The 23,066-nt window shown below is 42.7% G+C and overlaps 1 protein-coding gene across 1 annotated transcript in view; it reads left to right on the top strand.

Annotated features, from left to right (window-relative positions):
- Positions 1 to 23,066, top strand: part of LOC126469928 (rab GTPase-activating protein 1-like) — a 157,820-nt gene that overhangs the window by 82,317 nt on the left and 52,437 nt on the right. The window contains exons 9-10 of the mRNA XM_050097325.1: positions 1,052 to 1,240; positions 22,373 to 22,498. Of these exons, the coding sequence (XP_049953282.1) occupies positions 1,052 to 1,240; positions 22,373 to 22,498 (315 nt within the window). The remainder of the gene's footprint in view (positions 1 to 1,051; positions 1,241 to 22,372; positions 22,499 to 23,066) is intronic.

The raw sequence follows: 23,066 nt of genomic DNA, 5'->3' as shown, positions 1-23,066 counted from the left end.
TACTGTACAAAATTGGCAATCGCTGGCTGGCCCTCATTGTCTTAAAAAATGTGGCCCAATGACTCGAATATAACTTCCAACAGCACACCAGGCAATGACATAAGCATTATCCTGAACGTTCTCATGAATGAGCTGCATGTTTGTGTCTGACTAATATCAGAAGATTTATTGATTGAGAAATCCATTCAGATGAAAGTTTGCCTCATCAGTTATCACAAGATTTGTTGGGAACGCATCATCCTGGTCAATTATGTCCAGTGATTTTGTGCAGAAATTGTGTCTACTCATTTTATTTACCAGTCATAAATGTTGAACCACTTGCAGCTTATTTAAAGATGAAACTTTAAATCCTGTTTCACAACCCTTTGCAAAGTCATGTAAGGGATTTGTGATGTGCTGGATTGGCAAGGGCAGATCACTGTGGCCTTCATTGAGGAACTGCATGAACTCGTCAGATATTTTCCGGCCTTTGAACTGTCCTTTATGCTTGTCATTGGTTACAGAACCTGCTTCACACCATTGTTTTTTCCACCTGGACATTATCCTCCTTTTTGGGACATGGAAATGGCAGTCTCTTCTATGCGCATTACACACTGGACAGCCGCAATGATCTTTAGCGCGCGCGCTCACACACACACACACACACACACACACACACTCTCTCTCTCTCTCTCTCTCTCTCTCTCTCTCTCTCTCTCTCTCTCTCTCTCTCTGCATGCACACAGGCAGGTACTCTTCAGACATGAAAACTACACTAGAAAGTTTAATATCAAATAAAGACTCAAAAGAACACCCATCTAGGCTTAGTAATTAGATTCATAAATTAAGGTTAAATCCCTGATCTTTTCTAACCATAGAGTTTTTCTTGTTGTAACTAGTAGAGAAAGGTGGACACCGAAGACAGAAGGCATGTGGAATGGCTTAAAAACACTGTTATAAAAAAACTCAGCTTAGAAGATTGGAAATGTTCCATGAAGGAGAAGAAAAGCTCAGTAGTGTAAACTTGATTTCTAAATAACTTCATTATATGGTGTTTTCTTTTTTCTTTCAGGACAGTCCATGTGAGACTGTGATACAGAGAGACATTAATCGGACATTTCCAGCACATGACTTTTTCAAAGAGGCTGGTGGATTGGGGCAGGACTCCCTCTATCGTATCTCTAAAGCATATGCTGTTTATGATACGGAAGTTGGATACTGCCAAGGCTTAAGCTTCTTAGCAGCAACTTTGCTTCTTCATGTAAGTGTTATTTTAGTGGTACCAGTTTTTGTTTGAGTGATTTACAGATTTTTTAGTGTATAATGGGTACTCAACCTATGGATCAGGATAAAAAGCAGGTGCCGATATATCTCATTCATTTTTTCAGGATTACGAAGTACAGTTAATTAACATGGCCCTTATTAGAAACTAATGCCAAATATTCCTTTAAACCACACCAACAAATGAGGCCCTACAGAAACAATAATTGTACCTTTTATTATCAAGGCCACTATTATAGAAGTCATATGTTCCAAATTGTGTATCTTGTTGCTTTATGGGTGTACTCACAATTGATGGTTAAATCAGTGTTTTGGTGAGACATATATTGTAATAAATGGCTTTATGAGAGTGAATTTTTGGATAATACTCATTGTAAATGTCGTGTTCCATAGGTATTATGGGATTAGAAGTGATAATCATAAAATGTTTGTTATCACCCAAAAAAACTCAAGTTATGAACCTGAAAGTAGCTAAATATTTGCCCTTCAATGCAGCACATCTTTCTCAACAAGGTATGACTTGACAGAGATCTCAGTTGTGAAAGTTTACATTTTGGCTGTTCAGAAAATGTTCTTCCTTGAAAATCACCGTGTCGTTTTTCTGGAAATGCCTGACATGCAATGGTTTCTTCATCTATGGAAAGAGGTAGAAGTGACCAGGTCTCATGTCAGGAAAATATGGGCAATGATGGAAAATTTGATAGCCCAAAGAGCAGCATGTGTGATTGCATCCTGTGGAGAACGGGCTGGGACATTCTCATGAAGTAAAGACACTCCCTTGGACAGTTTCCCCCAATGCTTTGTCTTAACAGCTTCCTATGTCTGCCTGCTTAACTGGGTGGTAACGTGCTTGCATCCCATGCACTGGGTCCGGGTTCGATTATTGGCCAGGTTGGCAATTTTCTCCACTCGGGGACTGGGTGTTGTGTTGTCATCATCATCATTTCATCCTCATCATCGACCACAAGTCGCTCAGTGTTGCACTGACTGACATAAGACATGCACTTGGCAGCCAAACCCAAATGGGACCTCCCAGCCAACAATGCTGTGCAATCATTTCATTTTTACAGCTTCCTATAGCATCGTGAGGAGATTTTGGTTGTATGCTCCTGTGATGGTTTGCAGCCATGAACATTATCTGAAAGCACTGCACTGTGGCAGCCCCAAAAATCACTCGGTATCACCTTGTCTAATGATGGTTGGGTCTTTACTATTTTCAATGATGGTGACTCCATGTTTGCACACCTTGCTTTGCTTCTTTGTCTCAAGGTCATGGAGATATATCCAGCACATTTCTATGATGATAAGGCATACAGGAAAGACACCTGGATTGGACTGGAAAAAGGTATAATATCCAGCACATTTCTATGATGATAAGGCATACAGGAAAGACACCTGGATTGGACTGGAAAAAGGTATAACATTTCCTCTGCTGTCTCGGTTTGGTGAGCGTTTTAAATTGGTGTGAGTGTGCAATATTTTGAAAAATGATTCATGAATGACTTTGTCTTTCCACTGCCAACTTGATTGTGGTATTCCGATCTTAGAGAACCAAGGCCTCCACTTTACGTGCCATTCCTGGTTCTTCACAGATAGGTGGTCTGGGACTTGGTTCATCATCATTCAGACTTGTTTAACTGCACTGAAAGCATCTGTTCCATCTAACCCCTGTGATATATTATGGTGCATTGTTGTTGTACACTAAAGATCAGAAATGAACTATGTAAATTCTATATTAAACTCACCCATGGGCTGTATGACTTCATCTCCAAACTCATTGTCTCTAAATGCTCGGAGGCTCAACTTGGCAGCATCCGTGCGACCTGTTTATAAGCATAAACTCATTGCTAAGTCGTGTTAGGTACACATGGACTCTGCCGGTGTAGAAAGGAGAGTGAGTATACAAGTGCATGAGTATAACTGAGGACTCAAAGTATAATTGAGGACTTGCAGCATTGTCACTACACATGCAGTGGTTGGGCATGGCAGTTACGAATAAATTTTGTAAATTCAATTGCCCTGCCACATTTTTCTGTCTGTATGTGAAGGCTAATCGCAGGAGCTACTTTAGGAATTTTGATACTGTTTTCAGTAATTGACAGATCGATTCACAAGGAAGCTTTTTGTATGTAATCTATAAATATGTCTGAACTATCATGAATTAAATTCTCCATTGCATTTTTCTTTCCATATGTGAGGGAGGATTTCAGAAACTACTGTAGGGATTTTGATAGGGTTTTCACTAATATATAAACTGATTCACAAGGAAGATTTGTGTATTTGTAGCTGCTAAGCCAGATAAGTCATCCAGTTAGCAGTGTGTGTGTGTGTGTGTGTGTGTGTGTGTGTGTGTGTGTGTGTGTTAGAATAACAGGAATATACAAAGGGCATAAGTTTTGCATAGTCGTCTATAATTTTTTTATTTTTTGCAGGAGGAGAATGAATTTTTTTGTGAACATACTTGGAACATTTAGCTATACATTGAGCTGTGACACATCTGGCCCAACATTCTTTCCATGATGTAAATGCACTTTGATAAAATCCTGGGGATTGACTTTTAAACCATTGCTTGACACAGGAAATAAAGATCTTTCTCACTATCAAATGTTTTAATGCGCAGGTAGGCCTTCAGATGCCGAGAGAGGTAAAAATCAGCTGGAGCCAAGTCCGGACTGTAGAGAGGATGAGGAACAATTTTCTAACCCATTTTCCTGATTTCCTCCTGCTTCATAAGGGCTGTATGGGGTTTGGCATTGTCATGGTGTAGTCTGATGAGCTGACTCTGAAGCTGTGGTCTGTGAGTCTTGATGGCATGTTACAGCTTGTCCATTGACAAACAGTAACGGGCTCAGTTAATTGTGGATCCAGGTTCCAAGAAGTCAATGAAAATGACACCACACTGATCCCAGAAGAAGGAGGCCATCACCTTTCGGTCTGCTGTTCGTGAAAGTCTTGGTTTCTTCTTCCGAGGGGAACCTGGATGACGCCACTCCATGGATTGGGTTTTGCTCTCAGATTCAGACAGAAACCACCATGTTTCATCCTGGGTAATGTTGCTGTCAAAGCACTGTTTTCACTCTTGAGTAAAGGTCTTCATGAGACCCTCGCACACATTCTTCCTCATCGTTTTCATTTCTCTTATCAATAATCTAGGCACCTAACGTACACAGATTTTTCTGTACCCTAGTGACTGTACCAGTGATACCACACTACCCAATGACAAACGACTGATGACCTCACTGTCTGGTCTCCTTCCCCAAACAACCCCAACCCAGTGACAAACGAGTTATTTCAGCAAGCTGTCATGTCATCACACATCTGTCATTTTGGATGATTTGATCAATGGTCTCCTTACTCACATCACTCACTGCTGTCGATGGTCTACTGCATTGTGGATTGTCCAGTAGAAAGAAATCACATTCTTTAAACCTCTGCAACCACTGCTGGATACTGCTGCGACCCACTGTGTCCTCACCGTAAACAGGGAGCAACTTCCTGTGAATCGATGTGGCAGAGTCATCACCAGTCTTGAAGAGGAACTCCATCTCCGACCGTTGTCGCAACCTGACATCTACTTCACGGTCCATTATGGCTCACCTGTAAATAAAAGAAAATACTTTTATTTACCAACAATACAAATAATAATAATAAAAAAAATAGAGACAACTGTGCAAAACTTTTTGAATACCCTTTGTATAATTGTTCACTTACCTGAAATGTTTACGAACCTAGTACCAACTTCTTTGAAAACACTGTCTCTGTCTTCAGAACTCAGCATCAAAAGGTCACGACATGGAGAACACAAAAATGTTGAAGTCTTGTGGTGCAAGAGCAGTTTAATCTTATTAGCCTTTTTGGCCATGTAATTTCTGCATCTTAATTTAAGTATTGCCATGGGATCACTACCCATCACTGCCTAATTCATTAGGATTCAAGTGACCATCCAGAAGTTTACACTGCCAGAGAAGTACCAAATGGAAGGTTTGGATAGTTGTCTCGTTCTAGGCTATTAGTAGCTTCTTTCTAACAAAGTGTTCCATCGGACTTTGACTTCTTGTTTGAGTGACTTTGTGAGTCTCTTTGAAAGACAGACTCTCTTACAATGTGCCACTAATGCTTTTCGGAACTTTATTGTCCCTCCTACATGAAGTAGTTACGGGTGTGAAGCTTCAGTGCTTGAGCAGAGTGCCAAGACAAAGACTGTTGCAAGTAAGCGTAGTGAAGTTTTTCAGAGCTGCCGCTGTATTAGAACCCTGATCTATTACAAAAGGTGCTGACTTCATTAAATCCTCAGAAATTTGCAAGGACGCGGTTAGGTGAACAAGCTCTGTATCAGGAAATGGGGTGGTAATCAGTACTCCATGCTCTATATGTTACCTTTCACTAATAGTGGATACAGTCACTGTAGTGTAGGTTATTTTACATGCATCAACCGCCCACATATCAGTTTGGGAAAAAGCTCTTTTATCAGTGATAGCAACAGTAACTCATGGACCCAGCACCTTTTCAAGGTTGTCTGCAATGGATTTTATTCACTTCTTAACTTTGGTCAGATTTCGTGGTATAGCCTCTACATCAACTTTAGAAACCACTTCAGCCCCTACAGACACATGCATTTGGACTACTTTTTTCCCCCTTGCCGGTCCGGGGGCTAAATAGGCTTGAGGTACTCCTGCCTCTCATAAGAGGTGGCTAAGAGGAGTCCCACACTTTTCAGTCCTATGATTTCAGGTCCGATTCTATGGTCTGACCTGCCACTTTCAAAATTCTACAGAAGTGCGGGCCATATGGGGAAGGACGCCTTACGTTGTGCATGAGTTATCCATAGTGCCCTTAGATTCGATCTCCTGAATTTCTTGTCATGGCTTTGCATCTCCACTTGCGATTCAATTATTTGGGCGAGGACACTTTCTGGAGTATGTCATCTTCTTCCGTTGTCTCTTGTCCTCTTTCACTCCCATGACAGTATTGGATTTCTCTGCACCCAATATCCAGCACGGTAGCCAGTTCGTTGCGGTGGGGCCTTCATGTACCCATTTGGTGGTATTCCCCTGACTACACTGCTGATGCCTGAGCTGTGAACTCCCCACATTGCCAAGGAGAAGATGCCTGTCTTCCTGGGGCATCAGGACTCCCAGCAATGGCCATTATGCCAGTTGGCCTTTGCTGTGGCTGGGTGGCACCCATGGGTAGAGCCCCTGGTCGGAATGGGTGACATCAGGGCGGATGACCTGCAGTGAAGCGGACTAAGTCATCTCTTGCTGGTGACCATACGGCACCAGCAGTCTCTAAGAAGGGCAAGATCAAATACAATGCTGACAGGTATGACCCTAAATCGTTTCCATCCCTCGCTTCACCATGGGAGGAACGTATGGCTACAGAATGGAGAGAGTCATATTCGCCTCGGTTTTTAGTCTGTAGCAGAATTGATGGGGACTTCTTTCTACCTACAAAGCCTCAATTTTTCATTGAACACTTTGAGGATAAGTTTGGAGAAGTGACAGCGCTGTCCAAGATGTGAAACGGTGCAGTCTTGATTCAGACAGCATCCCGGGCCCAATCCCGAGTGTTATTCGCCTGTGAAGAGCTGGATGATATGCCTGTTTCTGTCACTCCCCATAAAAGCCTCAACATGGTCCAGGGGATCATTTTCCATCGCGATCTCCTCTTACAGTCTGACGACGAGGGTGTTCATTTCATACAACGCATTTACAGGGGACCCAAAGACAACATGCTTGCTACCGGTGCCTTCATCCTGGTCTTTGAGGGTGATTCATTGCCTGAAAAGGTCAAGGTGATGGTTTACTGCTGTGAGGTTAAACTATATGTCCCTCCCTCTATGCGGTGCCTTAAGTGCTAGAAGTTCGGGCTGCACTTCCAGCGCCACATGTCGAGACTGCAGACATCCACTGCACCCAGATACTCCATGTGCGCCTCCTCCCACTTGCATCATCTGTGGAGAGCACCACTCCCCAGACTGCCCAGTACTCCAAGAGGAGCGGAAAATCGTGGAGTACAAGACCCTGGACCAGTTGACTTACCAAGAGGCTACACCCCACTCAGTTGACGTCGATATTTACTGCAGCTACATCACCATCACTGTCCCAAGCACCAGCGGTTCTTCACTTTGTGCCACGAACATTGGGCCCTCCGGCCACCAGACTACATCTACCCCCTTGGTGGTAGGGGGAAAATCTTCCTCCGTTGCTCCCAAAGCACCTACTTCGGGAGCAAGGCACCCCCAAACGCAGGGGACATTGGTCCCCTCCGCCCTGCCGGAGAAGCAAGAGCCTCCTCCGTCTCCTCACATGCGTGAGGGGTCCCTTGGGACCCCCTCTCCCAACGTCTCCACTAATGTCACGGTGGACTCTCACCAGTGGCTCAAGGAGCCAAAAGTTGTTGGATGAAGAGCTTCATGGTCTTCCTCAGAGCCTGAAGCTACTTCAGAGAAGTTCTCCCAGCAAGCCCCTAAAGTGAAGCGAGAGGGCAAGGAAACAAAGAAGTCTGCTAAGAAAAAGGACCCTTCCATGGTCCCAACACCACTATTCCCTACCAATTCTGCATCTTAGGATGCAGTGGAGATCTTGGCGACCCCTGCAGACCTGGATCTCACTGATGCCTCATCCTCCACAGAAATGGCTACAAATACTCAGTCTGTGGCAGCAGGTGACACTGAGGCATAATCTGTCTCCTTGAATGTTTCCTGCCTTCCCAGCCTCACCATAATGTCATCCTCCAGTGGAATTGCGGCGGCTTTTCCACCACCTCGGCACCTCTTAAACTTCACACTTGCTTTCTGGATTGCCCTCCAGGAAACCTGGTTCCCAGCAATGCGGACCCCTGCCCTCTGCGGCTATAGGGGATATTACAAGAACCGTAGTGACTATAATAGAGTGTCTGGTGGAGTTCGTACCTATGTCCTGAACTCGGTATGCAGTGAACCTGTGCCCCTTCAAACCCCCCTTGATGCTGTGGCTGTCAGAATAAGGACGACACAGGAAATAACTGTCTGCAACGTATATCTTCCTGCAGATGGTGCAGTACCCCTGAACGCATTGGTTGCACTGATTGATCAACTCCCTAAACCTTTCCTACTTTTGGGAGATTCTAATGCCCATAAGGCCTTTTGGGGTGGCATTGTGCTTACGGGACGAGGCATAGATGTCAAAACTTTACTGTCTCTACGCGACCTCTGCCTCTTAAATACAGGTGCCCCCACACATTTCAGTGTGGCACATGGCCAGTTTACAGTCCTGTGGACGTCTCCCATCTATCCACTGGAGAGCACATGATGACCTTTGTGGCAGTGACCACTTCCTCATCTTCCTGTCAATGCCCCGGCGTCATGCCCATGGACGCCTGCCTAGATGGGCTTCAAACTTTCACCTCTGCTGTCACCGTTGAATCTCCTCCACATGGTAACATCGATGTGGTGGTTGAGCAGGTAACTACAACGATCGTTTCTGCGGCGAAAACACGATCCCTCATTCTGTAGGATGCCCCTGGCGGAACACAGTCCCTTGGTGGTCGCCGGAAGTTGCTGAAGTAATTAAAGAGCATCGGTGAGCTGTACAGCAGCATAAGCATCTCATCGCCTTTAAATAGCTCCATGCCCGCATTCGCCAGCTTATAAAAAGACAGAAACAGGAGTGTAGGGAGAGATGCGTCTTGACCATTGGGTGCCATACATCACCTTCCCAAGTCTGGGCAAAGATCAAACAAGTTCTTTGGTACCAGACCACAACAGGTGTTTCCGGTGTTAACATAAATGGCCTGTTATCTACCGATGCAAACGTGATTGCCGAGCACTTTGCTGAGCACTATGCTCGTGCCTCTCAGAGAATTACTCTGGGAAAGCCCTCTCGTTTACTACACGTCACAGTGAATCCTATAACACCCCATTTGAAGAATGGGAGCTCCTCAGTGCCCTTGTACATTACCCCGACAGTCAGATGATTAAACATCTCTTGTCTAACTGCAAGAGACACCTCCACGTGATCTTCGAACAGATCTGGTGTGATGGCATCTTTCCATCGCACTGGCAGGAGAACACTATCATACTAGTGCTCAAACCCGGCAAAAATCCGCTTGATGTGGATAGCTATTGGCCCATCAGCCTCACCAACATTCTTTGTAAGCTACTGGACTGTATGGTGTGTCGGCAGTTGGGTTGGGTCCTGGAGTCACGTGGCCTACTGTCTCCGTGCCAGAGCGGTTTCCGCCAGGGTTACTCTACCACTGATTATCTTGTGTCCCTCGAGACTGCCATCCGAACAGCCTTTTCCAGACGCCAACGCCTTGTTGCCATCTTTTTGGATTTACGAAAAGCGTATGACACTACCTGGTGACATCATCATCCTTGCCACATTATACAGGTGGGGTTTCTGAGGCCCACTTCTGAGTTTTATCCAGAATTTCCTGTCGCTTCATACTTCCCATGTCCAAGTTGGTGCCTCCTGTAGTTCCCCCCATATCTAAGAGAACAGGGTTCCACACAGCTCTGTATTGAGTGTATCTCTATTTTTAGTCGCCATTAACAGTCCAGCAGCAGCTGTATGGCCATCCGTCTAACCCTCTCTGTATGCAGTCGACTTCTGCATTTCGTATTGCTTCACCAGTACTGGTGCTGCAGAGCCATGCCTACAGTGAGCCATCTACAGGGTGCAGTCATGGGCTGTAGCCCACGGCTTCCAGTTTTCGGCCACAAAGTCATGTGTCATGCCCTTCTGTTGGCACCGTACCATTCATCCGGAACCAGAAATTTACCTTACTGACGATCTCCTGACTGTACTGGAGACATATCGATTCTTAGGACTGGTTTTCATTGCCCTACAGAGCCCTTGTTGAAGCCCGCATTGACTATAGGAGTCTGGTTTATGGTTCGGCGGCACCCTCAGCATTGTGTTTAATCTACCCAGTGCACCACTGTGGTGTTCGACTAGCTATGGGAGCTTTTAGGACGAGTCCAGTGACCAGCGTCCTGCCAGAGGCTGGAGTCCCTCCATTGCATGTCAGGCATGCGCAACTGCTTGCCAGTTACATTTCACACATTCATAGTTCTCCTGTGCAACCAAATTACCATCTCCCACATCGGTGGCCCAGGTCAGGGCTTACAATTGCAGTTCACATCCGATCCGTTCAATCTGAACTGAAGTCCTTGCCTTTACCACCTATACTTGAGGTCCATTTGCGTACACTTCCATGGTATACACCTAGGCCGCAGCTTCGCCTGGACCTTTCACATGGCCCAAAGGAGTCAGTTCACCCCGTGGCTCTCCGCTTTCACTTCCCCTCGATTCTTGACATGTACTGAGGCCATGAAGTGGTTTACACCGACAGCTTGATGGCTGATGGTCATGTGAGCTTCGCTTATGTCTGTGGAGGGCATATTTAACAGTATTCCTTGTCCGATGGCTGCAGTGTTTTCACTGCAGAGCTGGTGGCTATATCTTGTGCTCTTGAGCACGTCCATTCATGCCCTGGGGAGTCGTTTATTCCGTGTACTGTCTCTTTGAGCAGCCTACAAGCTATCGACCAGTGCTACCCTCGTCACCCTCTGGTAGTGACCATCCAGGAGTCCATCTATGCCTTGGAACAGTCCAGTCGTTCAGTGGTGTTTGTGTGAACCCCAGGACATGTCGGAATCCCAGGCAGCGAACTTGCTGACAGACTGGTCAAACAGGCTGCACGGAAAACGCTTATGGAAATCGGCATTCCAATAACTAACCTGTATTTGTTTTTACAGAGTCAGGTTTTTTGGCTTTGGGAGACGGAATGGCATAGTCTCAGTACGCACAACAAACTGTGTGCCATTAAGGGGACTACAAATGTGTGTCTGTCCTCCATGCGGGCCTCTCGCAGGGACTCTGTGGTTCTCTACCGGCTCCGCATTGACAACACAACCCACGGCTACCTCCTGCACCGTGAAGACCCACCTCAGTGTCGTTGCAGCGCCCTGTTGACAATGGCCCATATTCTGGTGCACTGTGCTACTTTGACTGCCATGCGGTGAAATCTTCAGTTACCGGTCTCGTTTTTGCTAATTTTGTCTGACAACACCTCATTGGCTGATTTAGTTTTACATTTTATTCATGAGGGTGGGTTTTATCTTTTGATCTAAGTTTTTGTGCATGTCCTTTGTCTCTCTGTGTCCTCCACCCTAGTGCTTGTAGGGTGGTGGTTTTAATCTCTTCTACCTGTTTCTTACATTTCTGTGGTTTTCTTGTCCCCTTTTGTCCCTTTAAGCATTTGTTGCCCTTCCATCGTTGTTGTCATTTTTCCTTTCTCTCCATTTTGTGTTGTCAGTTGCACTTGTTTTATTCTCACCGTTGTGGCATTGTTTTATTCCGAACAAGGGACCTTCCCCCCACTTTTAAACTATCCAACCAACCAACCAACTAACTGACTACCTTTTTGAAACATGAGCGATGAACCACACTGAATGGTCTAAGATCTCCACAACACGAGTGCCACTGAATCACAAATAGCATGCTTTTAATATGCAATATTTTGTTATCTGCCACAACATCCAAGTAAATACATATTTTTTCAAGGAAATATTGTAATTTTTTATGGATTATTTATGATGAAATGGAAATTAGTGTGGGTTTGCAACAATATAAGTGAAATAAGAAATTTATTTTTATGCAGACAATGAGCCTTTAAATAAGCTACTGACCTGTCATGTCCTTTGTTGTTTGTTTACTAAAATACTGTTTCAGTATTCCATTGCCATTACAATTGTATTATCTTGTTATAGTGAAATGAATCTTTGTAAACTTTGAGATTTTTGGCAAAAGATGCAAATTTCAACATGGTAATGAGAGAAGTGTAGATGTTACTCAAAGCTTGCCACTGATCACACACTCCTGCGCACTTTAGTAAGAGAACGAATCAGTGAGTAGGAAGCGACCACAGTGCCATCGTTGTCAGACATGTCATACTCGGAACTCTAGGGGGAAGGAGAGAGGCCAGTATAGTGCTGATGTAACAGTGGCCCCTAGATTTCTAAGATATACAACCTTAAACACTGGACTCATACTACCTCTGTTTCTGATCTCTGCTCTTCACTTCAACAGACTCAGCATTGTTCCCTTTCAAATATTTTGACTCCTCTAGTGGTGTGCTACAGTACAGTGTGGAAGGACTTCCATGTTTACCAGAAATGCAGCCATCTTCTCCAGGTGCTGCAGAGGGGATGGGGGGGGGGGGGGGGGGGGAGGTCAAAATACTCCTTCACATTGTAAGCTGAAGATAATTAAGGAAGGTGTAAAATAAAGGGGATGAGGGAGGGTATGTTGTAAGTTGTACACAGAAGCAAATTTGTTTATGTTGCTGTGTGCATGATGTCGCCCAGGATCACGTGAAACCAGTACTTGTATGTTGGAGGGTAGCTGTGATTGTAAGCTTGATGACATGTTAATTGTGCTCCTCCAGAGGTTTGTTCTTCCAAAGCTCATTTGTCGATTGATGCAGATTTTGATGTGGTTTTAAATTAAATGCAAAGATCGTCATGGGGTTGAAATCATTATGCTGTGTCTGACGTAACTTGTAAACCTCTTTGATGACACCTCAGTTACAGTTAGCCTAGGACGTGAGTAGTGACATCCAGTGGTGTGTTTGTTTGTTTGTCTATGTTTGTTACTAACAATTAGTGTCCTGACGTCTCATGATTGCTTCCAGTGCACTTTGTCACATTCCGTTGTTACCATGATGATTCACCATGATTCTTGCCATCTTCTTCCTTGTTTCCTCATGGCTTTTCCTTGTTGGGATGGTTTGTCTGTTACCAGTTTGTTTGTAAATAATTGTAGGCGTATCCACAAGATATTTGCTGTGTCGCAGAATTTGCATCTAAGACATGTACACCTACATCTATATCTTATGCTGACATTATTCTCCAAAATTTTTGACAACGTGATGTATTCTAGAATAGTATCTCACCTTACCAACAACAGTATCCTTCGCAAATCACAGTCTCTGTTTCAGAAGGGTAATGCTACTAAGGACACCATTTACACATCCACTCACTAAGTTTTACAAGCATTAAATAATAAAATATTGCTGGTTGAGCTATTTTCTGTGGCCTATGTAAGGCATTTGACTTTGTGAATCACGGTATTCTCATAGATAAATTGATATTTTATGGGATTGATGGTATAGCCAACCAATGGCTAATGTCATATTTAACCAAAATAATGCAGAAAGTTGCACTTAGTAATTCAAGCAATGTAGTTCAGTGAGATAATTCTGAATGGGGTGAGATCACGTATGGAGTTTCTCAAGGTTCAATCTTAGGTCCACTGCTCTTCCTCATATATGTAAACAATCTTCTGTTTAGTATACAGCAAGCAGAGTTAGTTCTTATTGTAGTTGATCCAAGCATACATACAGAAAAGGAAGAAATGGTAAACAAAGTTCTTAAAAGTGTCATTGACTGGTTTTCTGTGAATAGTCTCATCCTCAGTTTTAAAAAGACACAACGTATTCAGTTCTGCACAGCTAGAGGTACTGCACCAATGGTAAGTGTAACGTATGATGAGGAAATAATAAATAGTGTGGAAACTTCAAAATTCTTAGGGGTCCACATTGATTTTTTTAAATTGGAAAAAAAACCACATTTTTGGAACTCCTAAAACAACTTAGTTCCGCTGCATTTGTGCTTAGAATCATTGCAAATCTTGGGGAGAGACAAATCAGAAATGAGACATGTTTTACATATTTTGTTGAATAATGTCATATACAATAATGTTCTGGGGTAACTTGTCTTTAAGAAAGTCAGTCTTCATTGCACAAAACATGCTGTAAGAATAATATGTGGTACTCACCCATGATCACTTGAAGACATCTGTTTAAGGAGTTGGGCATTCTGATTACTGCTTCATAGTATATTTCTTCCCTCATATAGTTTGTTGTAAATAATCCACTACAGTTCAAAATCAACAATGAGATACGTAATAAAATATGGCGTTTCAGTCTTCGATCGCTATACTTTATTTTCAATTACCGGTTTCGGGCTAGCTGCCCATCTTCGAAAATAAAGTATAGCGATTGAAGACTGAAACACCATATTTTATTTAATGAACGATCGCGGAATTCCCATTGAGACAATCATGTCCAGTTTTGAGATACATAATTACAGTACAGAAAGAGAAATGACTTTACTCCACATTAAGGTTGTCTTTAGCACAAAAAGGGGTGCACAGTGCTGCAACAAAAATTTTTGGTCAGTTACCCAGTGATGTAAAATGTCTGACAGACAGCAAAGAAAAATTTGATAACGAACTGAGAAAGTTTATCCTTGAAAACTCCTTATATTCCATAGAAGAATTTCTGTTACTGTAATGGGTAAAAGGTGGTGGGCAGGAATTACTAACTCACATCAGTTTTTTTCCCGTCTTTAAAAAAAACTACTACTTAGAAATGTTCATAATGTACCTGTATGTACAAATTAATTTGCGATGTGAATGTAAAATGAGTTGCTCCACCACTCATTATGATCTATCGTGCAAATGATACATGGAACATGTAACTAACACTACTCTGTAACTTACACTTAAGTGTCTCGCAGAGGGTTCTTTGAACTACCTTCAGACTATTTCTCTACCATTTCACTCTCTTAACAGTGCATGGGAAAAATAAGCACTTAAATCTTTCTGTACAGGCTGTTATTTATCTTATTTTATTATGATGATCATTTCTCCCTCTGTTGGTTGGTGACAGTAAAATGTTTTCATATTCAGAGGAGAAAAAAAAAATGGCTCTCAGCACTATGGGACTTAAGAGCTGACGTCATCAGTGCCCTAGAGCTTAGAACTACTTAAACCTAACTAACCTAAGGACATCACACACATCCATGCCCGAGGCAGGATTCGAACCTGCGACCGTAGCGGTCGCGTGGTTCCAGACTGTAGCGCCTAGAACCGCTCGGCCACACCGGCCAGCTCAGAGGAGAAAGTTGGTGATTGAAATTTCATGAAAAGACCTCACCGCAACAAAAAATGCCTTTATTTTTAATGATTGCCACCCCAATTCACTTATCATATTTGTAACATTCTTTCCCCTACTTCACGATAATACAAATTGTGCTGCCCTTCTTTGGATTTGTTCGATGTCCTCTATCAATCCTATCTGGTAAGGTTCCCATACTGCATGGTAGTACTCTAGCAGAGAATGGACAAACAAAGTGTAAGCAATCCCTTTAGCAGACCTGTTGCATCTTCAAAGTGTTGTGTCAATAAAATGCAGCCTTTGGTTTGCCTTCCCACCAACTTTAGCTATGTGACTGTTCCAATTTATGTTGTTCGTAATTGTAATTCCTTGGTATTTAGTTGAATTGTCAACCTTCAAATTTGTGTGATTTATCATGTAACTGAAATTTAATGGATTTCTTTTTGTACTCATGTGGATGACTTCACAATTTTTTCTTATTCAGAGACAACTGCTACTTCTTACATCTTACAGATGTAGTGTCTAAGTCATTTTGCATTTGGTTTTGATCATCTGAGGATTTTACTAGATGGAAAATGACAGCATCATCTGCAAACAAGTCTAAGAGGGCTGCTCAGATTGTCTCCTAAATCATTTATATAAATCATAAACAGCAGATGTCTTATGACTCTTCCTTGGGGAATGCCAGACATTACTTCTATTTTACTTGATTACTTTCCATCAGTTACTATGAACTGTGACCTTTCTGACAAGAAATAGTGAATCTAGTCACACAACTGAGACAAACTCCGTACACACGCAACTTGATTATAAGCCACAGTAGTTGCTCACTGAACAGCCAGCTACATAGCTCATTTACACATTGGCTTCCATTGGTGACACATCAGGAGGGAATAAAGTAGCATTTCTAGAATTCTATCTGCTTTTATAATTTACATTTTCAGTTAGGCTTGCTAGGATGGCTAGGATGTGTACATGCTGTGTGCAGACGCAGGAAGAACTGGCCACAGTTCGCTAACAGCTATGGTCAGTCACCTTCTGGCTGCTGCCTTGGATATAGCGGTGGCGGAGAATGTGGCGTGTGGCATGGGACACTTCAGGTGTTGCTTGTTTTGCCCACAGGCTCTGCTTCTGACGCACCTCGTAGTGCACCCAACATGGTGGATCTGCCCTCACAAGAGAGTGAATGGCAGGTAGTAATGCAATCATGTTGCTCAAGACTGAGGGCCATTGTGAAGACAGGCTGCCTGTGTGGAGACAGGCTGCCTGGCCCCTGGTCTTGCCCATTCACCCTGTGAGTGGACAGGTGGCCGCTCCTTCAGCAGGCTCTGAGCAGGCACATGGGAGGGAGGGGGTTACAAATTGTTGGGACTTCAGTGTTAGGTGCTTTATGGAGCCCCTTAGGTAGATAGCGTTCAGGGTTGGAAAGAAACCCAGTGTGCGGTCTGTATGTCTGCCAGGAGGCCTCATCCAAGATGTGGATGTGGCTTTGCCTGCGCCTATCGAACGTGCAGGGTGCAGTTGGCTCACATTGGCACTGACACCTGTTGCTTGGGTTCTGAGGCAATCCTCAGTTTGTAAAGGCAGTTGGTGGAGGTGGTTAAGACTGCTGGCTGCATGGAGTGCAAGCAGAGCCCACAATTTGCAGCATTGTTCCTAGAGTTGATCAGGATCCTTTGGTTTGGAACGAAGTGGAGGGTCTCAACCAAATGCTTCTTCAACTCTGTGATGGTCTTGGCTTCAGATTTCTAGAGCTGGGTTATCACGTGGGGACTCCCCTTGATAGGTCAGGGGTGCACTATGCAAAGGAAGTAGCTACTCAGGTATCGGAGTACTTGTGAAATGCACATGAGGGTTTTTTAGGCCAGGCCAGGCAGTAGTTTGAGGTGCTCTGATGAACACCCACCAGTCGATATACACCAAGGGAAGTCAAACGGCATCAAAATAAAGACACTTCAACTACCATAAACTGTCAAAATATTTGTAATAAAGTTCCTGAATTTACTTCCCTCGAGGAAAGAGCTGATGGTCAAGTTATTCTTGAGACTGAGAGGGGGCTGAAACCTGAAGTGAAAAGCTCTGAGATATTTAGCAAGTCATGGGACATAAATCGGAAAGATACATTAGAGACCATAAGAGGGGGAAATGTTCATTACAGTTGACAAAAATATTGAAGTTGAGTGTGATGGTGAAGTTTTCTGGTCGCGTATAATGGGTGTCGGTGAAACCAAGTTAATTATTGGAGGTAGTGGCCCCACGTACCTTCTCACAGATGGCAGCACTTTTGCCACTCTGGTTTACCAGTTTGCTTCCTCCTCCGTGTCTGCTACTCCATGCTCTGCACTCGTTGGTAGCACACTGTGTCTTGTACACGTTCACTGCAGTGCTCGGGGTCACAGCACCAAGTGTAAGTGTCCAGGTATTTTTGCATATTTCTTTACTCAGGCAGTTGTCCATAGTACTGTCTGGTGTCACTTTGGCATTGACTTAGGTTTCACAGCACCTAGCCTGACCAGTGGTTTTTTAAATGTTTTTAAAATTTTTATGTTTTTTTTGTTTTTTATGTTTATTGCTGCATGTAAAAATTATGTCCCATCTTTTGCTATTTTCAATATGGCACCTGAAGATGGGTGTATAAGAGCCCGAACTGGTCATGTGTTAAATAAAAGAACCTTACAACTCGAGCGGTATTTTCAAGCTGTGGTAAAATTGTCAGTTGGGAATGTTCCTCCAACAGTATTGTTTACTGTAATATTTGGATACAGTGTTACTAATGGCCTGCTTTACATAGCCAAGTCATTTAAATATCTGGAGGTAACATTTCAAAGTGATATGACATGGAACGAGCATGTGAGAACTGTGGTAGGGAAGGTGAATGGTCGATTTCAGTTTATTGGGAGAATTTTAGGAAGAAAGGTGACTGCATATAGGACACTGGTGCAACCTATTCTTGAGTACTGCTCGGGTGTTAGGGATCTGTACCAGGTCAGATTGGAGGAAGACATTGAAGCATTTCAGAGGCGGGCTGCTAGATTTGTTACTGGTAGGTTCAAACAACGTGTAAGTGTTACGGTGATTCTGCAGGAACTCAAATGGGAATCCCTGGAGGGAAGTCGACATTCTTTTCGAGAAACACTATTGAGAAAACTTAAAGAACCAGAATTTGAAGCTGACTGCCGAACGATACTAATGCCACCAACATACATTGCACATAAGGACCATGAAGATAAGATACAAGTAATTAGGATTCATACAGAGGCATTTAGATAGTTGTTTTTCCCTTGCTCTATTTGTGAGTGGAACAGGAAAGGAAATGACTGGTATTGGTACAGGGTACCCGCTGCCATGTACCGTATGGTGGCTTGCAGAGTCTTTATGTAGATGTAGACTAGACATTCAACTTTTGCAACTGTCCTCCATGAGGAATGAGCAGGCTATCAACAGTGTCTCCTCAAAGACCATTCAGCAAATGTCGCTGTGTATGGACCTCTGCAGCAGGTGGGTGGTTTGTACACCCACACTGACTGCTGTTTATCGGCAATGAAGGCTGTAATTTACAGGCTAATACCACAGCTAGATGTCCACTGAGTGGCAATTGGTGGCCTTTTCAGGTGAATAGTGTTTTATGCCTGTACAGTGTGAAATGTATTAAACCAAACAACCTGCAACATTGTTGGAAGGGACTAGGTTGGAGAAGGAAGCCTTATTGCCTGGGGAATGTTTTCGTGGTATTCCCTATAAGGTGCAGTGGAATGACAGTATGCATCTGTCCTTGTGGAACATGTCTACCCCTACTTGCAGTTTGTTTTTCCTTGGTATGATGGTATCCACCAGCAGGAAACTGCGACGTGTCACGCAGCTTGCAATGTACGCATGTATGTGCGTGGTTTGAAGAACGCCAAGATGAGTTTGCTGTACTCCCCTGGCCACCAAACTCCCCAGACTGGCAGAAGTAAAACTGTGAGGACGGGGCGTGAGTCGTGCTTGGGTAGCTCAGTTGGTAGAGCACTTGCCCGCGAAAGGCAAAGGTCCCGAGTTTGAGTCTCGGTCCGGCACACAGTTTTAATCTGCCAGGAAGTTTCATATCAGTGCACATTCCATTGCAGAGTGAAAATCTCATTCCCCAGATTCAAACCCAATCAAGAATCCTTGGAAACTCCTCCATCTGGCTGTTCGCACAATCGGTCCTCATCCAAGGAACATATTGCAGCTGGCCATGACACTGGAGCTGGCATGCCTCCACATCCCTGTACATACCATCCGGAACCTCATTGACAGTCTTCCTGCACATCTGGTAGTGATCCGCACTGCTGAAGGTGGCTATTCAGCTTTTTACTTGTGGCCGCATTAATGTGACTGGGCAGTGTAGAACATTTGTACAACCCATTCTTGAGTACTGTTCGAGTGTTTGGGATCCCCACCAGGTCGGATTAATGGAAGAGATCAAAGTAATTCAGAAGTGTGCTGCTGATTTATTGCTGATAGATTCAATCAGCATGCAAGTATTACGGAGATGCTTCAGGAAGTGAAATTGGACTCCCTGGGGAGAAGACAATGCTCTTTTTCACGAGTCATTATTGCGAAAATTTAGAGAATCGGCATTTTAAGCTAATTGCAGGCTGATTCTACTGCTGCCAACATACAGTTTGCAAAGGACCATGAAATAGGGTTCGTATGGAGGCTTATAGACAGTCATTTTTTCCGTCACTTTCTTTGTGAGTGGAACATGACAAGAAATGGCTAGTAGTGTTATAAGGTAGCCCCTGCCATAGATACCATAATTTACAGCTACAGTAGTGATTGTTGCTATGTCTACCCTCTTCCTGTGTTCATCCTGCACCTTTTGAGACTGAAGCACTTTCTGTATTTTCCCCGAAACTCTCCAACCTGAGTAAAAGTGTATAAAGAAAACCTGAATTATATTATAAACCCCATGAAGTAAACTGGAAACTCTTTTGCCGTAGACAGGTTTGTGGAGCAACGTGTCACAGTGTGAACATTGCACTGGATCCTATGCAAGCATTTTAGTCATGAGAATGGAAAGTGAATAATAGTTTGGCACATGAGATGGTTTATAATAGCCCACTGTAATGCATCATTTTGGTTAACTAGATCATTGCCACAAAAATACAGTTTTAACTGTTTTTATCCCTTTGCCATGATGTTTGGTTCGTATTTAAAAACTATACCAATCAAAAAACCCATTAATTGCATTTACCTCATTACTCTAAATGCAAATATCTGACTTCAGACTCCTCTGTATAGCTTTGAATTGTAGGCATAATTATTTTTAGAGGTCCATAATAGACTTTGTATTTTACAGTTAATATTTTCTGACAGGTGATCCAGTAATATGGTTTTGCGAATTTGATAATACTGTCTTTCAGGCTGTTTCTAGGCAAAGAAGTACTGGTTGCACTCTTACTCATTTGCTGTGGGTCGAAGTATTCTGTCATTAACTTACCGAGAAAATGTAGTCACTGCTTCTAAACACTTACAGGTTATAACAATTAGGTGTAGCTGTATGTAATTTTAACATTTCTTATGGTAAACAGGTAATGATTTCATGTTCGGTTCTATCTTTTATAAATAGCATTCCAAAAATTGCTTTTGTGATAGGATATTTTCGCTGACATAAAACACCATACCTTTTGGATCTGTAGCTACATGAAGGAAATCCAGCTGTGTTGTTACCCAACATTCTATTTCATAATTTGGGTAAACATTGTTCAAAATATTGCTTTCTTTCTCTTCCTAGTGAATACATACAAACAGGGGTGGGGGGGGGGGGGGAGGGCATATATATATATTCATTTTTTGCAACTTTAAATGATTACTTCGCACGTTTTGGAATGAAGACTGAAACCTCAAAATTACCTTCCACAAGCTTATGGACTTATATGGTCAAGTCCATAAGCTTGTGGAAGGTAATTTTGAGGCTTCAGTCTTCATTCCAAAACGTGCGAAGTAATCATTTAAAGTTGCAAAAAATGAAAATAAATGATTTCAGAAAAATGTCTGATTGGTAAAATTAGTCTATCATTTGAAGTTAACTCTAAATGATAGATAGTGAGCCATTTAAGCTCACTCTTAAAAGCTTTGTAGCCTCGGTGTCTCGTATTTGTTGGTATTCAGGTGCTGTCGCTGCGACTTGAACATTTAGTCAGGTCCATAATCTGTGTCATAATGTGAGCAGTCCTTAGCACATGGGGCAAGGGCAAATACAGATTGAACTTCGAATATCTCACATTTTCTGAATCGATGATTAATACCCTCTACCTGATGTCACATCGTGGTCCAGTTTGTATGCTACTTTTACCAGATGATCTGCCATTTTGTCTACAGTGGTCCAATTTTTTTGCTGTTAAATGTATCTTCTGATGTAATAGAAGTGCCCCAGATTCGTTTTTAAAGTTTTTGCATTATTTGCCCTTTGCAAACTGCTTTGCCATGGTGGATACACTAGTTCCCATCAGATCACTGAAATTAAGCAGTGTCGGGTGTGGCTAGCACTTGGATGGCAACCCATCAGGGTCTGCTGTGTGCTGTTTGCAGATGGGGTGCACTCAGCCCTTGTGAGGCCAATTAAGGAGCTACTTGATTGAGAAGTAGTGGCTCCAGATCACAAAAACAGACAATGGCCAGGAGAGCTGTGTGCTGACCCCATGCCCCAATGTATCTGCGTTTTGGCCTGAGGACAACATGGTAGTTGGTTGGTACTTTTCCAAGGCCTGTTTGGATGGAGTTATTTTATTTGCCTTGTATTCAGACTAATGCCAGAGTAGATGGCCATAGTCATGAAGGCACATACATTCAAGTAGAAACAGTGATGCCATTACTCATCCAAAATACTGTATTAATGCTGTTACTGAAATTGCATTGTTTTTTTTAAGAGAACCTTAGGCTTCTCTTTTATCTACTGCTTTTTCGTTAGATGCTACAGTGCATGTTACTTTCGTAAGATGATGTGATGTCCTAATTCACATTTTGCATGTAAAAACTCTGAACTAGCGATCTGAAGAGAAGTTTTTAAAGGTTTCTCTGGGTGTAAACATATTTGTAGATAATGTTTTGGAAGCTTTTCATGAAAACTGCGTTGCATACTTTACCATTTCATTATGTGTTTACTGTCTAAGAATACATGCTTATGATTTTATTTCAGATGCCAGAGGAACAAGCCTTCTGTGTCCTTATTAAACTAATGTACAATTATGGCCTACGAGATTTGTACAAGGATGGCTTTGATGTCCTCTACTTGAGATTGTATCAACTGGACAGGTTGATGGAGGTATTCAGTAATTTTAAAATGCTAGTATCTGTTGTAGTATCATCATGTATTAGTACATCAGTTTTAAAGTTGTGTATGGATACATAGTCGCATAATGGTATTAATCAATAGAACATTCTCAAGTGCCTAGCCACATTAAATGGTTAAATGACCATGCCATGATGGCTGAGCTGTTCGAGTTACTTTCTTTGATATATCTAGTCAAAAGCTTATTTATTTATTGTATCCACAGACTAAATACATGGTGTGGATCAGGTAAAATACCTGTTTGTGTTTTGTCCATTCACCATTTATAATCTCACATTAGCTGCATGGTCTGATCTCCTGCTCAAAACCTATATTGACGGGGAATATTTGCAGTTTTAATTTCTGACACGTAAAGTCTGTTGGTCAGAGCCTCACACAAATGGTGTCTTTTAGCATATGTTGATGCAAGTTTAGTCCGAGTACTAGTCATAGAGTATGGAAAATGTTTCCATTCTTTAAATAACTTTGTACGCTTCATGTGGCACTACTTTCAGAATGTCATTATTTTTATTATGAACTATGTTTCTGTTCCAGCTCTTGA

Source organism: Schistocerca serialis, chromosome 3 (assembly GCF_023864345.2).
Source record: "Schistocerca serialis cubense isolate TAMUIC-IGC-003099 chromosome 3, iqSchSeri2.2, whole genome shotgun sequence".
Taxonomy (NCBI): Eukaryota; Metazoa; Arthropoda; class Insecta; order Orthoptera; family Acrididae; genus Schistocerca; species Schistocerca serialis.
Note: the sequence above shows the minus strand (reverse complement) of the source record. Positions and strands in the feature narration are given on the sequence as shown.